The sequence below is a fragment of the Salvelinus sp. IW2-2015 genome, linkage group LG16, assembly GCF_002910315.2.
Source record: "Salvelinus sp. IW2-2015 linkage group LG16, ASM291031v2, whole genome shotgun sequence".
Classification (NCBI taxonomy): Eukaryota; Metazoa; Chordata; class Actinopteri; order Salmoniformes; family Salmonidae; genus Salvelinus; species Salvelinus sp. IW2-2015.
This window is the reverse complement of record NC_036856.1, coordinates 23639733-23657814: the sequence shown is the minus strand read 5'-3', so window position 1 is coordinate 23657814 and position 18082 is coordinate 23639733. Positions and strand designations below refer to the sequence as shown.

At 49.3% G+C, this 18082-nt stretch overlaps 1 protein-coding gene across 1 annotated transcript in view; it reads right to left on the bottom strand.

The window, feature by feature from the left end:
• LOC111975967 (protein PRRC2C) overlaps positions 1 to 18082 on the bottom strand; it is a 67022-nt gene that overhangs the window by 25448 nt on the left and 23492 nt on the right. The window contains 19 exon segments of the mRNA XM_070447415.1: positions 1770 to 1970; positions 2125 to 2296; positions 2376 to 2564; positions 2692 to 2952; positions 3079 to 3273; positions 3415 to 3500; positions 4066 to 4462; positions 4609 to 4763; positions 7854 to 7996; positions 10423 to 12248; positions 12251 to 13172; positions 13562 to 13763; positions 13935 to 14217; positions 14396 to 14574; positions 14738 to 15422; positions 15589 to 15742; positions 15872 to 15959; positions 16074 to 16201; positions 16318 to 16397. Of these exon segments, the coding sequence (XP_070303516.1) occupies positions 1770 to 1970; positions 2125 to 2296; positions 2376 to 2564; positions 2692 to 2952; positions 3079 to 3273; positions 3415 to 3500; positions 4066 to 4462; positions 4609 to 4763; positions 7854 to 7996; positions 10423 to 12248; positions 12251 to 13172; positions 13562 to 13763; positions 13935 to 14217; positions 14396 to 14574; positions 14738 to 15422; positions 15589 to 15742; positions 15872 to 15959; positions 16074 to 16201; positions 16318 to 16397 (6346 nt within the window).

Below are 18082 nucleotides of genomic sequence, written 5' to 3'. Positions count from 1 at the left end.
GCTGGGAAGCAGGGGGCCACACAGCCCAGCTGGGAGAAGCTGGTCCCGCCCATGGATCCAGTCTGCAGCTGCTGGGTTTCACCTTGCAGATGTTGGGGGGGTCAGAGGCCGTGGTGGTCTTAGTGCTCAGAGAGGACGTGGTGTAGCCAGCACTGGGGGGGGGGGGTGGGGGGGAGGAGCTAGATGTCACTACACCCAGTTGATGTGGGTGATGTTGCAACCGCAATCCATTTAGTATTAGTGTAAAAACATTGTAATACAGTATTATTGACTTCAAAGAAAGACTGTACCTGTCAGAGAGTGCTTGGTGTGACAGAGGCTACTGGTATCTGAGGCATGGAGCGCAGAGGAGAAGGAGGAGTAGGAGGAGGAGGTGCAGGAGGTGATGGGAGAAGAGGTGACAGGAGACTCTTTTCTACCAGGCTGGGGGAGTTTCCCACGCTTTACGGGCTGACTCCATCTACAAAAGAAATAAGATTAACGTATTAGAAGCAGATAGACACCGTATGCATAGAAGGGTATGTTTGTGTGTGTGTGTACCTTCAGTGTGAGGTCAACAGAAGCAGGAGAGACAGTACTGGAGCTGGAGCTCTGCTGTAAGGCCTCTCTACGAGGAGAGGGTGAGGCAGGGCCACGTTGGCCACCAGGCTCTCCTCCATCTTACTCCCTCCAGTAGGAACGCTGTCAGCCAGAGAGGAAGAGGGGGTGGTGTAGTCGGTCACTGACTCCTGGCAGGGGGAGGGTTAGGAGCAGACAAGTTTAAGTCAATAGAACTGGAATGAATGGAGCATTCATGAATGTGGTGGATAGACTGGTGGCCAATATTAGGTATACCATACCAACCATCCCCTCTCACCTTGGAGCTGCTGGCGTACTCAGCCGAGGGTAGTGATCCTCCCTTCGATATCGCCCCTAGCTCAGGAACAGAGGTGCTGTGTTGGGGGGGCTGGAATCTCTGCTCTTGTTGGTCCCTCCTCCTGGTACTTATCCCCCATCAAGACATTCTTCCCCCCCACACGGACGTCCTTAGCCTTGCGGTTACGCAGAGAGCGTTCTTTACCAATAGGGCCAGCTTGTAACTCCTTAGGCTCTACTGGCTTCCATGTCAGGGAGCTGGAAGTAGAGAAGAGATACAGTTCAAGTTGAGAAAATGCGAACGAGAGCGAACGAGAGCGAACGAGAGCGAACGAGAGCGAACGAGAGCGAACGAGAGCGAACGAGAGCGAACGAGAGCGAACGAGAGCGAAAATAGAATCAGCGAGCGAGAAAAGGGATCAAAACTCCTAAATTCACAAACTCACCACGATCCTGACAAATGCATGACTATTGTGTGTCCAGAGAACATTTGAATCACTAGCATTACCTTCAGTAATAGCACAGCTGTCTCCATCTCAGATCACATAAGGATTGTGAATGCACTGACCTTTCTCTGTTCCTGTGGGCTCAGCTCTCTCTGATAGACGCTAATAGCTGACCTCCCTATGGGGCCTACTGTACTGCACTGTAGTCAGTTCTATAGCTAGCATACCAACGGGAGGGTCACTCAGCAGTCACCGATACGACACAAGAGAGGAGCACAACACTAAATGGCTGTCTCATCATAAAAGCTAATAAGCCTCCATACCCATTCAACAGAACTGTTTTCATTCATGTTTAGTAGTATCTGCTACACTAACTAACTAGGTACACACTTTCTCCTGGTGAGGTCACCTAGTTTGGTAAGATTACCTCTAAGTGCATAAAAGCTTCAGTTGTGTTGGAGGTCTCACCTGCTGCAGACTGGGAGACGTAAACCTGTGGAGTCTGTTGCTGCTGGGGCAGCAAGGGGGCCACACAGCCCAGCTGGGAGAAGCTGGTCCCGCCCATGGATCCAGTTTGCAGCTGCTGGGGTTTCACCTTGCAGATGTTGGGGGKGTCAGAGGCCGTGGTGGTCTTAGTGCTCAGAGCGGACGTGGTGTATGTCCCAGCACCTGGGGGGGCGGTGACAGGAGATGGAGGGGGGAGGAAGCTAGATGTCACTACACCCAGTTGATGTGGGTGATGTTGCCCAACCGTCAATCCATTTAGTATTAGTGTAAAAACATTGTATAACAAGTATTATTGACTTACAAAGAAAGACTGTACCTGTCAGAGAAGTGCTTGGTGTGACAGAGGCTACTGGTATCTGAGGCATGGAGACAGAGGAGAAGGAGGAGTAGGAGGAGGAGGTGCAGGAGGTGATGGGAGAAGAGGTGACAGGAGAACTCTTTTCTACCAGGCTGGGGGAGTTCTCCCACGCTTTACGGGCTGACTCCATCTTACAAAAGAAATAAGATAACGTATTAGAAGCAGATAGACACTGTATGCATAGAAGGGTATGTTGTGTGTGTGTGTACCTTCAGTGTGAGGTCAACAGAAGCAGGAGAGACAGTACTGAGGCTGGAGCTCTGCTGTAAGGCCTCTCTACGAGGGAGAGGGTGAGGCAGGGCCACGTTGGCCACCAGGCTCTCCTCCATCTTACTCCCTCCAGTAGGAACGCTGTCAGCCAGAGAGGAAGAGGGGGTGGTGTAGTCGGTCACTGACTCCTGGCAGGGGGAGGGTTAGGAGCAGACAAGTTTAAGTCAATAGAACTGGAATGAATGGAGCATTCATGAATGTGGTGGATAGACTGGTGGCCATATTAGGTATACCATACCAACCATCCCCTCTCACCTTGGAGCTGCTGGCGTACTCAGCCGAGGGTATGGTGATCATCCCCTCGATATCGCCCCCTAGCTCAGGAACAGAGGTGTCTGTGTTGGGGGGGCTGGAATCTACTGCTCTGTTGGTCCCTCCTCCTGGTACTATCCCCCCATCAAGACATTCTTCCCCCCCCACACGGACGTCCTTAGCCTTGCGGTTACGCAGAGAGCGTTCTTTACCAATAGGGCCAGGCTTGTACTCCTTAGGCTCTACTGGCTCCATGTCAGGGAGCTGGAAGTAGAGAAGAGATACAGTTCAAGTTGAGAAAATATGAAGAATCATGTCAATGTAATTCTTTGCACAAACATATCAGTCACTATGGATTTTCTGAGTATTTGTGTGTGTTTAGTACCCTACCTTCTGTGTTTTGATAGGTCCAGCACGGGGCTGTTTCTGTCTCTGTTCTTTAGGAGCAGGTAGTTTGTTGTCAGGTCCAGGCTCAAGCATGGCTGGTACACCATCGCTGTCTGTACTGCCAGCTGAGGACGGGGCTCCAAACTGGATACTGTCCATCCCTAGATCCACACTGCCTTCTGAGCCAGGCTTCACTCCCTACAACACACAAAGGCACTTTAACTAACCAACCCCTTTATTTGCAGCCACAATAAAACAGAATGAATCCATAGCAAGTCAGTCTGTTGTACAATACAGGTTGTGAAACGAGATATTGAGAGCAAGAGAGGAGGTCCATACCTCAGGAGTGACAGTCCCAGTGAAGGAGGTGAGAGGTTTGTTCCAGGCACTGACTGAAGGAGGCTGAGGAGGGCTGATCGGTCCAACTGAAACACACACATCAGATGAGACCAAGCATATGAAAAACCCTAGCTCATGTATATATATTTTTTTTATTTCCCTTTTTCTACCCAATTTCATGATATCCAATTGGTAGTTACAGTCTTGTCCCATCACTGCAACTCCCCTATGGACTCAGGAGAGGCGAAGGTTGAGAGTCATGTGTCCTCCGAAACACGACCCTGACAAGCCGCACTGCTTCTTGACACACTGCTCGCTTAACCCAGAAGCCAGCCGCACCAATGAGTCGGAGGAAACACCGTACAGCTGGCGACCAAAGTCAGCACGCATGCACCAGGCCTGCCACAAGGTATTGCTAGAGCGCGATGGGACAAGGAAATCCCTGCCGGCCAAACCCTCCCCTATCCCGGACGACGCTGGGCCAATTGTGCGCCGCCTCATGAGTCTTTGTCGCGACACAGCCTAAGATCGAACCCGGGTCTGTAGTGACGCTGCGATGCAGTGCCTGAGACCGCTGCGCTACTCAGGAGATGTACACGTTTTAACTAACGAAACGTCATCTCGTTGTGAAAAATGACTTGTGTGACTCACGTTTCTTGACGTCAGGGAGTATGGTGGATCCGGTCACCTTGTTCTCCCAGAGTTCCGTACCGAGAGTGCTGTGGGGCTGCGTGAGCAGGGCCACAGAGGGAAGGGGAGTCTTGGAGATGAAGTCCACAGTGGTGGGGGTAGGGGCGGGGGGTAGGGTGGCCACAGAGCCTTCCAGAGTCTGGGGAGAGGCAGCAGGCTGGGAGGGGGGAGGGAGCTGGGAGGCAGATAGGAGGGGCTGGGGTTGTTGGGGGGGAGGTGAGGGCTGCTGTGGCTGTGAGGCTTGCTGTGGTTGTTGTTGTGATGCTTGTTGATGATGCTGCTGCTGTTTTTTGGCGAATCTTGGTGGCAGCTTGCTTCCTCCTCTCCCCTTTTCCCCTGATCCTTTCTTCCCATAGTGCTATAAACCGACACAAGGCAACGACATACATGTTAGGGATGTCGGATGTTAGGGTCCTATGGATCTCAGTGTGAATAAAAGTCTTGTGTTTAGTTAATACAGGAATAACTGCCTCCCAGCGGTGAATTGCACACTCTGCCTCTCACCTGTGTAGTCTGCTCCTCTTTCTTCCTCCTCTCCTCGTCCTGTAGTCGTTTCTGTTGTTTGCGTGAGACYACCTCAGTGAAGCCGTCATCTGTAGTGTTAGACTGGGGGTCCTCTAAGGTTGTCACCTCTGGATGGTCATCTATGATCACCACACCTACAGGACAGCACACAAAGTGAAATCAGTTCCATGGACTAGGTACAAGTTCTAGAACAATAGAATCTGTCAAATTCAGTATTGAGTATGGCTGTGACGATACCAGTAACGCAATATTTTTTCCTGCTGTATGCAAAATAGTGTGTGCTATAGCTTGGAAAATAAATAAAGACAACAGAATGTTTGTTTCCAACAAAAGGGCTGTTTTCCTAAAGAAGTTAAATTCGCTTCGTGTTCCGTTTCCTTGCCACGACACTAACGAGCATTGCAATACCAGTATCGTCCCGGCCCTAGTACTGAGCCAATAAAGCATTACAGTACCCATAGCATATTGAAAAATATATACAGTACAGGTCAATAGTTGACACACCTACTCAAAGGTTTTTCTTTCTTTTGACTCTTTTCTACATTGTAGAATAATAGTGAAGACATCAAAACTATGAAATAACATATGGAATCATGTAGTTACCAAAAAAGTGTTAAACAAATCAAAGTATATTGTATATTTGAGATTCTCAAAGTAGCCACCCTTTGCCTTCTTATGGGTGTCCTTTGGAAGTGGTTTCTTTGCAGCAAATCGACCACGAAGGCCTGATTCCCAAATAAAATAAAAGCTTCAGAGTTCAAGTAACAGACATATGGCAACATCAACTGTTCAGAGGAGACTGCGTGAATTAGGCCTTCATGGTCGAATTGCTGCAAAGAAACCACTACTAAAGGACACCAATAATAAGAAGAGACTTGCTTGGGCCAAGAAACACGAGCAATGGGCATTATATGGGTGGAAATCTGTCCTTTGGTCTGATGAGTCCAAATTTGAGATTGTGGGTTCCAACCGCTGTGTCTTTGAGAGACACAGAGTAGGTAAACGGATGATCTCCACCTGTGTGGTTCCCACCGTGAAGCATGGAGGAGGAGGTGTGATGGTGCTTTGCTGGTGACACAGTCAGTGATTTAATTAGAATTCAAGGCACACGTAACCAGCATGGCTACCACAGCATTCTGCAGTGATACGCCATCCCATCTGGTTTGCGCTTAGTGGGACTATCATTTGTTTTTCAACAGTAAAATGACCCAACACACCTCCAGGCTGTGTAAGGGCTATTTGACAAAGAAGGAGAGTGATGAGGGCTGCATCAGATGCCTGGCCTCCACAATCACCAGGCAACCCAATTGAGATGGTTAGGGATGAGTTGGACCGCAGAGTGAAGGAATAGCAACCAACAAGTGCTCAGCATATATGTGGGAACTCCTTCAAGACTGTTGGAAAAGCATTCCTCATGAAGCTGGTTGAGAGAATGCCACGAGTGTGCAAAGCTGGCATCAAGGCAAAGGGTGGCTACTTAGAAGAATAAAATAGATTTAGATTTGTTTTACACTTTTTTTGGTTACTACATGATTCCATATGTATTATTTCATAGTTTGTCTTCACTATTATTCTATAATGTAGAAAATAGTAAAATAAAGAAAAASCCTTGAATGAGTAGGTGTGTCCAAACTTTTAACTGGTACTGTATATAATTTACTGATGGACACTAGATAGTAGGGGTTTGATACGCATCGAGATTAGAAGTCGACCGATTTTTTCTCTCTCATTTTGTCTGTCATAGTTGAAGTGTACCTATGATKAAAATTACAGGCCTCTCTCATCTTTTTAAGTGGGAGAACTTGCACAATTGGTGGCTGACTAAATACTTTTTTGCCCCACTGTATATAAAAATAGTCAGATTATTTGGTATCGGCTTTTTTTGGTCCTCCAATAATCGGCTTCGGCGTTAATCATAATCGGGCGACCTCTAATCTAGATACATGGGTTCCGATACGATACAGGAACAATACGTTTAGTTTGAAACGATTCGGTGCAATTTGATTTATGGACTGAATCGATGCGATTTAGGTCGATTCGTCGCTTTAACAATTGTTGCATGAACACATTCATTTTCCATTCTAAATTAATATCTGATACTGATGGAGCTCATGAGCTGGATCTGTCTGAGCCGACTTCTCTGAGCAGAGTGTGAGAATATGTGTGAGAATGATGTACTGGGTGAGCTGAGACATAGGGCATCTACCACTATCAGATTAGGCAGGGCTATTCATGTTTTGTCCCCCCACTTCCTCATCACCTACTGATTAACTTGTCATATAGCAGATTAAATTGTTTTGAGCTAGTAATATGTCAATACCTATCTTTAAAAATTAGCTATGAAATGTACATAGCCAATTAATATAAATACAGCTTTGGATTTCACCCAGTCTCAAAAGCGAATGGTTTGGAACTTTATGGAGGAGAGCTGCCCTCTTCTCCCATTCCGACCAGTGTGGCTCGAAAATTATTGTTTAAATTACACCTTTACCCTGTTCATGTAAAAGTGACCAAATGCACTGACTGACTGTAGCAGAACTAACAAAAATATTTTATAAAAAGGTGAGCCTGGCAATGAAAAGCCCCAATCAGCGGTAGCCTACACAGCTCCACCGGTAAAACGCAATTTTCTACAGCGCATTTGGTAACAATTACATTGGTTGTCCCTCAATATTGCAAAAGCCATTTTACAAACATCTGAATGCTTTATTTAATTTTTTATTTTACCCTTATTTTACCAGGTAAGTTAACTGAGAACACATTCTCATTTACAGCAATGCCCTGGGAAATAGTTACATGCTGAAGGTGTAGCCTACAAATATTAGAACAGAGGACTACGCTCTCATTGGCGCGAGCAGCTGAGTCTCCCGCACTGTGCACACAGTTATCTGACTTGTAGATCAATGTCATTCTCAGTTACTGTACTTGCATAAAAGTTTGATAGGCTGAAGGAGAGGATGCATCAATTCAGTCAACAGATCAGGTATTTTTGGAACGAGGCAACAACAAAAAAATTAAATAAACTTGTGAACCCGGCGATTCATAACGTTTGGATCGGTTCTCTTACTGATGCATGCTTCGTTTGGATTAGTCAGGGCTCCCGCAGACTGATACACTCACATCTTAATTTTTTWAAACCGGGGACCGATGAGTATGGGTGAATCTTTACATCCCTACTGGATAGCAGGTGTGTACGTCTGTGTGTGTGCGCGCATTTGTCTCACTGGCATAGTTGTTTAGGTCAAACTGCAACAGAGCGTTCTCCTTCTCCTTGGGTTTCTGTTTGGTCTCGTCCTTCCTGCGTCCAGCAGGGTCTTTACCCCCAGTACGCACCACTCCCCCACCTGGGGCTGAGTCTGGGGCCGCTCTGGAGGGGAGGAGAGAGAGACATGTTAGGGAAAGAGAGAGAGATGGAGACAAGAGGACAGGCCACTGTATAGAGAAGCAGCAGATTTATTAAAAAAACAAGATGGGCATCCCAATAGTGTAAAAACTTTAGGATCTATAGTAGTCCTTTCTGATAACACAAAATATAGAAGTATAATAGAGGACATTGCTTTCACATCAGTGAAGGTGAGGAAACACGGAAAGGAAACCGCTTTCGACTATTGAGATGCAGCCAGAAAGGGAGAGGAAGTGATTAGAGGTCGACCGATTAAATCGGAATGGCCGATTAATTAGGGCCGATTTCAAGTTTTCATAACAATCGGAAATCGGTCATTTTGGACACCGATTTCGACTTTTTTTTTTACATCTTTATTTAACTAGGCAAGTCAGTTAAGAACACATTCTTATTTTCAATGACGGCCTAGGAACGGCGGGTTAACGGCCTTGTTCAGGGGCAGAACGACAGATTTTTACCATGTCAGCTCGGGGATTCGTTTTTGCAACCTTCCGGTTACTAGTCCAACGCTCTAACCACCTTCCTTACATTGCACTCCACKAGGAGCCTGCATGGCAGGCTGACTACCTGTTACGCGAGGGCAGCAAGAAGCCAAGGTAAGTTGCTAGCTAGCATTAAACTTCTTATAAAAAACAATCAATCTTAACATAATCACTAGTTAACTACACATGGTTGATGATATTACTAGTTTATCTAGCGTATCCTGCGTTGCATATAATCGATGCGGTGCCTGTTAATTTCTCATTGAATCACAGCCTACTTCGACAAACGACTGATGATTTAACAAGCGCATTTGCGAAAAAAGCACTGCCGTTGCACCAATGTACCTAACCATAAACATCAATGCCTTTCTTTAAAATCAATACACAATTATATATTTTTAAACCTGCAWATTTAGTTAATATTGCCTGCTAACATGAATTTCTTATAACTAGGGCAATTGTGTTTCTTCTCTTGCGTTCCGTGCAAGCAGTCAGGGTATATGCAGCATTTTGGGCCGCCTGGCTCATTGCGAACTGTGTGAAGTCCATTTATTCCTAACAAAGGCCGTAATTAATTTGCCAGAATTGTACATAATTATGACATAACATTGAAGGTTGTACAGTGTAACAGCAATATTTAGACTTAGGGATGCCATCCGTTAGATAAAATACGGAACGGTTCCGTATTTCACTGAAAGAATAAACGTTTTGTTTTCGAAATTATATTTTCCGGATTCGACCATTTTAATGACCAACGGCTCGTATTTCTGTGTGTTATTAAGTCTATGATTTGATAGAGCAGTCTGACTGAGCGATGGTAGGCACCAGCAGGCTCGTAAGCATTCATTCAAACAGCACTTTCGTGTGTTTGCCAGCAGCTCTTCGCAATGCTTTAAGCATTGCCCTGTTTATGACTTCAAGCATATCAACTCCAGAGATTAGGCTGGTGCAACTGATGTGAAATGGCTAGCTAGTTAGCGGGGTGCGCGCTAATAGCGTTTAAATCGGTGACGTCACTCGCTCTGAGACTTGGAGTAGTTGTTCCCCTTGCTCAGCAAGGGCTGCGGCTTTTGTGGAGCAATGGGAACGATGCTTCGAGGATGGCTGTTGTTGATGTGTTCCTGGTTCGAGCCCAGGTAGGGGCGAGGAGAGGGATGGAAGCTATACTGTTACACTGGCAATACTAAAGTGCCTATAAGAACATCCAATAGTCAAAGGTATATGAAATACAAATGGTATAGAGAGAAATAGTCCTATAATTCCTATAATAACTACAACCTAAAACTTCTTACCTGGGAATATTGAAGACTCATGTTAAAAGGAACCACGAGCTTTCATATGTTCTCATGTTCTAAGCAAGGAACTTAAACGTTAGCTTTTTTTACATGGCACATATTGCACTTTTACTTTCTYCTCCAACACTTTGTTTTTGCATTATTTAAACCAAATTGAACATGTTTCATTATTTATTTGAGGCTAAATTGATTGTATTGATGTATTATATTAAGGTAAAAGAAAAGTGTTAATTCAGTATTGTTGTAATTGTCATTATATTACAAATACATTTATTTTTGAAATTTAATTTTWAAAAATCTATTATTATTATTTAAAAAATAATAATAATTTAAATCGGCCGATTAATCGGTATCGGTATTTAAAAGTGATGTGTACCCAGCAACTAGAACAGGATACGAAAGGAGATGAGAAACATTTGTCCTTCAGGAAGAGAGTGCTTCTACAGCTTTTATTCACACACAGAAACGAAAACAGAAGCGCATGGTATTGGAGTTTGGTTGTTTAATAAGATATTGCTCATTATGTTAACAGTGAAGATATAACATGCAAACAGTCAGTGAACAAGACTCAAGGACAAACCAAATCATGGTGTGAAATTGGTGGATGACTCACCCTCTGCGTCCAGCCTTGCCACCTCCTCGCCTCTCTCCCTTCCCCCCTGCGTAGCCGCGGCCTGGTTTGGGTCCGCTGTTCCCCCAGCGGTTCTGCCTCTCCACCGGACGCTGACTGGAGAAACTCCTCCTGCCCCCGGCGGGCCCGGCTGCCTCGCGTTTGGGTGTCACCCCTCCCTCGGTGGGGGTCCTACTGGGGGGTGCTGAGCCCTGAGGGGGTAGGGGGGCTGGTGTCGAGGGCTGGGCAGTGCCACTAGCAGCCTCCCGCGCTCCCCTCCTCTCCTCCCGTTCTCTACGCTCGTTAAAGTCACTACTCTCCGACGCCGTCTCCCACTCCTCGTTGGCCTGGTCAGAAGAGTTCTGGTTGGAAAAGTCAGGTGACTTGGTGCCCATGGCAGAGGTGGTGGGAGGGGTGGCATCAGGCAGGGCTGGGTCAGAGGTCAGGTGCAGGTCAGCGGCTGTGGGTCCCCCCTCTACAGGCATGGTGACAGGGGTCCCTGAAGCTCTGGAGAGGGTAGGGGACAGGGAGACAGGGCCAGGCACTAAGGCTGGGACGGGGGCAGTGGAGGTGGGTCCTGGTCCTGTGTCTCCTCCAGCTAAGACTGCAGCCTCTCTCTCCTTCAGCCTTCGGAAGCGGGGGGGTTTGTCCTGTCTGGGGGGTCGGGCTGGCCGAGGGCGACGGGGCCTCTCTCTGTCTCTGCTACTCTGGGGTCCCCCCTCCCCAAACTTCTTCCCCTCGAACTGTCGGTCTCTGTCTCCTCGAACGGGCCGTCGGTCAGAGTGGTGGTCCCAGTTGTCATAGCGTGATGACGAGGGTTCTGTGTCCTCGGGGCGGAAGGTCTCCATGGGTTTAGAGGGCCACTGGGAGGACGACTCTCTAGTTCCTGGTCGTCTGAGAGGAGCTGACCTAGGACCTCCTCTCTCCCTGGCTCCCCCTCGCCTGCTGTACAGTCCCCCTCTCCCCCGCCGTGAAGGATCTCCTTTGGGCAGGAAGCCTGGCTTGGGCCTTCCCTCGTCTCCTCCTCTGGGCCCTCCTTTCTCCCCCAGGTGATGGGGTCCGAAGCCAGGTTTGTGTGGTCCAGAGCGGGGCTCTCCTGGTATTTCACTGCGGAGCGATCGGGGTGGTTTGGCACTGGGCTCACGGTCTGAAGCCCCAGTGTCGCTAGCGGACTCCCGTCCTCCTTCGCTCTCTGAGTCGGTATCGGAACCACGACGCCGTCTGCGTTTGGGCATCACTTCGAAGTCTGAGCTCTCGCTGCGCGTCTCGCTCTCTTCACGGCAGCGGAAGGCAGCAGCGCCACTGACGGCAGGAAAGTCTGAGCGCGAGCGCGGCTCCTGATAAGGGTACTCCCATCGACTACGACCCCGGCCACCTCTACTTCGACCAATGTAAGTCCCCCGGAAACTCCGTCCTCGAGAGTAGTACTCCCCTCTGCCTCGGCCTCTAAAACCATCAGCCGGCCAGTCTCGCTCTCTGTCCCTTTCCATCTCTCTCTCCTGGTCTCTTTCCCTCTCCTCACGGCGGTAGGTCCGTGGGGGGAGGTTGGGCTCCTTCCTAGAGGGTAATTTAGGTTCAGGGTTTTTGTCATGGGTCGGTAGTTGGTCTGTCTTGTCGTCCTGGGAGGCTGGTATCGGGGCATGTGTATCTCTGGATTTCTGGGGGCCCTTCCCAGACCCCTCTGTCTCAGGGGCCTCACTCTTCCCATCCCTGTCCCTCTCCCCGTGGGGTCTGTCCCTGTCCCTCTCCCCGTGGGGTCTGTCCCTCTCCCCGTGGGGTCTGTCCCTCTCCCCGTGGGGTCTGTCCCTCTCCCCGTGCGGGTCTGTCCCTTCCCCGTGGGGTCTGTCCCTCTCCCCGTGGGGTCTGTCCCTCTCCCCGTGGGGTCTGTCCCTCTCCCTTCTCCCGTGGGGTCTGTCCTCTCCTTCTCCCCGTGGGGTCTGTCCCTCTCCTTCTCCCCGTGGGGTCTGTCCCTCTCCTTCTCCCCGTGGGGTCTGTCCCTCTCCTTCTCCCCGTGGGGTCTGTCCCTGGGGCCCTCAGACACCGCAGCAGCAGCGGAGGCAGCTTTCACTTCTCCTCGCTCCTCCTTCTTGGGTCTCTCCCCCTTTTCTCCTCTCTCACGGTGTCGCTCTCTCTCCTCCCGCTGCTCTCGTTCTTCCTTCATGTCTCTGAGTACAGGTTTCTTAATGGGTCCAGACCTGCGTACCGGCCTCTCTCCCCCTGGTCCGTCCCTACGGCCGGCCCCAGACCTCCCTCCCCAGCGCAGCTCAGCCTTCTGCTTGCTGGGGGCCGGCTTCTCTAGCTTGTGGAGGCCGTCAGCTGGAGGGGTGTCCCCGGCCACAGCAGCCTGGGAGAAAGGCTCTTTACTGGCCTTTATATCTTCCGCGCCTGGCCTCTCTTCTGGATCCTGGAGCTCAAGTGTCTTTGTGCCCAGGTGGAGGCTGTCGAACCTGGGCTCATCCAGTTTGAGGGAGTGGCTGGAGCCCTGGGAGATAGTACTCTGTAGCATGGCCTGTCCCAGAGCCTCCACCTCTCCAGTGGGCAGGCTAGGCTCCACTGGCTCAAAGGGAGACCCACCAGGCCCTATTTCTGTCTGCAGGGGTTCTGGAGCCTCCTCTGGGCCTGGGCCGAATCCTGACAGGGGCTTTGTGGGGTCTCTGAAAAGGTCTGATTTGCCACAGGGTTTCAGGGGATTGTGATCCTGGCTGGGGTACATGGCTGGGAGACCCCTTTCCATCTCCAACCCCGAGTCCAATCTGGGAAAAAGGAGAGATGTTTTAATTTAAAAAAACTCTACGAACTTGGTGGACAACTGGAGCACACTTGATGACAGAAGGGCTTTTGATCTAAAGTGGCTTCCTCTTATTCCTATCTACCGTGGAGACAAGAAATTAAAAATAAAATGTTTTGTTTAACCTTTATTTAACTACGCAAGTCAATTAAGAACAAATTCCTATTTACAATGACAGCCTAGGAACTGTGGGTTAACTGCCTTGTTCAGGGGCAGAATGACAGATTTTTACCTTGTCAGCTCAGGGATTCGATCTAGCAACCTTTCGGTTACTGGCACAACGCTCTAACCACTAGGCTACCTGCCGCCAGGTTAGTGTAATAAGATGCAGCCTGAGTGTTGTTGTCTACTCACCTGCTGTCCTCGTCCTCCCGTCCTTTAGGGGGTGTGACAGAGAGCAGGGGTTCAGTTTGGGGGTATGGGTCAGACCCCCATACTATGCGCGGTTCAGAAGGGAGACTATGGTCCCGTATGGGCCTGGTCAGGTGGTCGAAGGAGTCAGAACTGGAGCTGTCTCCTGGCTCTCTACGAACTATCTGCTTAGGAGGAATCCGCCCTGTAGACGAGGAGAAGGGACAGTCAAAATGTTTATTTATATATATTTATATATATATATATATATATATATATCTCATTAACAATTCATGGCTTTTGTGCCAAACACATACACTGAAGATAAGCAAACCTAAACAATCAAAACAGACACACTATGTCAGTATTGCCGTACCAGGTCCAGGGTGCATGTTTGGCATGTCGAGCGGTGGTCTTCCAGACATAATGCGGGGGTCCATATATGACTGCATCATGAGCCAGCGGGGGTCAAAGCCCATGTTAGCCAGGTGCTGCTGATGCTGGTGGTGAGGGGGGCCGACGGGCTGGTACAGGGAGCGGTGCTGCTGCTGGGAGGCAGCTACACATCCTCCACCCGCACCTCCTCCTGATGGGGACACAGCCCCACCACCACCCCCCTGCTGCTGTTGCTGCTGCTGCCACTGCTGCTTCATCTGCTCCTGCAAGGAGAAAAAAGTAAGAGTTAGATACAGGGATTCTCTTCAAAATAACATGGACAACATTAAAAAGATCAGGACTTCAGAGATGGAATGTAATGGAATTTGGTAACTGTTTTCTATATCCAATTTCACATCTGAAATTCCCCTTGGAAAAAATTAAGCAACACAAGTCCAATACCTGCTGCCGGAGGAAGCGCGGGGGCAGAGACTTCTGGAACTGTTTAGAGTATCCAGAGGTGAGAGAGGGGCGCATGGCAGCCCCCACCTCTCCCTCAAGGTCCAGGGGGGCCACAGGGGCGTCCTCTCCACCACTGAGGGGGTCCATAAGGGGCAGAGTGAGTGGCACAGGTTCCTCCACTAGAGAGAGAAAGAGAGAGAGAAAGACAGTCACACTGAAATTAAACAAAACCTTGTTATTGGAATAAACAAATAGGGTCTCTGCTTGTTGTGAAAGTGTGGGAGGTAAAGCAGCTGGTTAATTTATGTTGGTGGAAACACAGGGCTCTGCCAGGGGGCTCACCTCTGCTCTCATCGGTGCTGAAGTAGTCTCTGATAGGCATGGGCGTCAGTCTCTCAGTCTGGCATTCCTCTACCAGAGGGCTCACCTCACTCAGGGGGCCCACCAAGCGCAGGGGACCCTCTCCGAGCCGAGGCTCTGGGGGTATGGACAATGGTCTCTGGACTGGAGGGCTGGGCTGGCGAGGCACAAACTGACTCTCTTCCTTCGCACTAGGCTCTACTCTCTCCACCCTCTCTCTCTCCCTCTCAATCCTTTCCCTCTCCACACTCTCTCGGTCTTGGAGAGGGGCTGATATGTTCGGGAGCTGAGAGGAAGGGGCAGGCTGTGATGGTGCAGGGTTGGAGACAGGGGGAAGAACAGACAAAAGAGGTGTGTCTTCACACACAGCTCCAGTCTCTTCATTGGTTGTCTCGGCGGCAGGGCCGGGCTTGGCATCTGTTGCCGGGCGGAGTTTCTCGTTGAGGCGTTTGAGTTTCTCTGCGCAAGCGGCGAGTCTCTGCTCTTCCATCCTCCTCTCCTCCTCTTCTCTCCTCCGCCTGGCTCTTTCTACCGCTTCCGACAGGTCCTGCTTCTTGTGTTTCTGGCGCCAGGCCTCGCACTCCTCCTCACCAGCAGGGGGAGCAATGGTGGGGGGTTTGGCCACGCGAGGGGCTCCGCTGCCCACCGAGCGCCCACCTGGCTGACCCTAGAGATAGAGTGAAAAAGATGATCTAACACTACTACTTTACCTTAAAACCTCCAAAACCTAAATTAACTTGTATAGTAAAGCTCTTGATGGCGCATTAGTCCTGGACCCCTCCATCCAGTCAAACACACCGCAAACCGAGCCAACCAGCCACCCTCAGCCTCACCTGATGGTCCTGTGGTGGGCCGGTCTTGTACACCCCCTTACTGCCTGGGGAAAGCACCCTGGGGTCCCTTCTATCTACCCATGAGCCTTTGCTGCCCTCCTGGCCGTCTGACGTGCGCTGCGCCCTCATCCGCTCCAATTTACCCATCCACTCCCTGAGTGAGTGAGACAGAGAGAGTGCAATGGTTAGGAGTCTTGAGGTGTACAGAAAACCAAGGTTCAAACAGTCTATCACACCCTGGTAGTGAGGCAGAAAAGGAAGCACCTTCTTCAGTGAGACTCACCAGTTTTCCCCTTTCTCTTTGGCGGCATGGTTCTCCTCGTCATCACTGAAGTTGAGTTTCTCTGTGTAGTCGACCTCCATCTGAGCTCCTGGAGAACAGATAGGGAAAGATGAGGGTTACCGTTACATCGAGTTTACGTGAAAAGCTACTAAAACGTAATGAAGGTAAAGAATCATTATGTATAAATACAGATGAGTCTTACCAGCCCAGCCCTCGTCAGCCTCTGTGTCCAGGTTGTCAAGCTCTTTGAGCTCTGTGGCGCTGATGATGGAGGGTCTATCTGGGTCCTTGATCCAGGCCTGGGGGGGCCCGTGCTGGGGACGGACTCTCCTGGGGACCCAACACACAGGAGGGTCAGTACACTGAGGAATGGGTGATGCGAGGTCTAGGAAGTTGTGTTGTTATAATGATGAATAGTGTTGGGATGTAGATGTGTGTGTACTCACCTGGCTCCATCCTGTGGAACAGGGTATCTGATGTTCCCTGGCACTGGAGCAAAGGGCATCCTGGGATACGCATTGAACATCTAGAACAGGACACAGAAACACACAGCCATTACTAGGAGAATCCTACTCTGCAAGGTTAAAGAAATGTTTAGCAAACTAGCAACGATTGTCAAGAAAACATCCCACATCAGGTAAGACATTCTACAGCTTTTTATTCACCTTACGACGCCTGGCAACAAGAGCGCATCCAATTTGTTGCGATTGTTTTCCTACTTCCGGCCCAGTCACAAGCAAAACATAATTAAATACAAATTCAATGTCAAAACTATTACAGAATTAGAAAGATATGTTAATACTATGTTGAGTAAAAGTATAGAAAACATTTAAACTTTTGTTATCTAAGCTACCGGACTTGAATATGTTCCGGGATTCATCCGATGGCATTGGAGGAGTTTACCACCTCAGTCGCAGGCTTCATTAATAAGCGCATCGACAACGTCGTCCCCACAGTGACCGTACGTACATAACCCAACCAGAAGCCATGGATTACAGGCAACATCCACACTGAGTTAAAGCTGCCTCTTTCAAGGAGCAGGACACTAATCAGACGTTTATAAGAAATCCCGACTCCAATGAACCATCAAACAGGACCATGATCGAATCCTACTACACCGGCTCTGATACTCGTTGAATGTGGCAGGGATTGCAAACTATCACGGATTACAAAGGGAAAACCAGCCGCAAGCTGCCCAGTGACGCGAGCCTACCAGACGAGCTAAACGTCTTCTATGTTCGCTTCGTGACTAGCAACACTGAAGCAATGAGAGCACCAGCTGTCTGGGTGACCAAGCTCTCCTTAGCCGACGTGAGTAAGACCTTTAAACAAGTCAACATTCACAARGCTGCAGGGCCAGACGGATTACCAGGATGCGTATTCAGAGCATGCGCTGACCAGCTGGCAAGTGTCTTCACTGACATTTTTAACCTCGCCCTGACCGAGTCCCTAATACCTACATGTTTCAAGCAGACCACCATAGTCCCTGTGCCTAAGGAAGCCAAGGTAACCTGTCTAAATGACTGTCAACCCGTAGCACTCACATCGGTAGCCATGAAATGCTATGGAAGGCTGGTCATAGCTCACATCAACGCCATCATCACAGACACCCTGGATCCACTCCAATTTTCATTACGCCCCAACATATCCACAGATGATGCAATCTCTATTGCACTCCACACTGTCCTTTCCCACCTGGACAAAAGGAACACTTATGTGAGAATGCGGTTCATTGACTACAACTCAGCGTTCAACAAGCTCATCCCTAAGCTGAACATCTCCATCTGGATCCGGAACTTCCTGACAGGCCGGCCCCAGGTGGTGAGGATAGGCAACACATCCACCACGCTGACCCTCAACACGGGGGCACCTCAGGGGTGCGTGCTTTATCACCTCCTGTACTCCCTGTTCACCCACGACTCCAAGACAACCATTAAGTTCGCTGACGACTAGACGGTGGTAGGCTTGATCACCGATGAGACAGCTTATAGGGAGGAGGTCAGAGACCTGGCAGTGTGGTGCCAGGACAACAACCTCTCCCTCAACATCAGCAAGACAAAAGAGTTGATCGTGGACTACAGGAAACAGAAGGCAAAGCACGCCCCCAGTGCAGTTATCACAACACATTATTTTCTGTGTTATAGCCTAACTAGATAATATCGCTTTAAAGCCCTGTGGAAAATGACGTAATTTAAATAAAAGCAGAGGAAG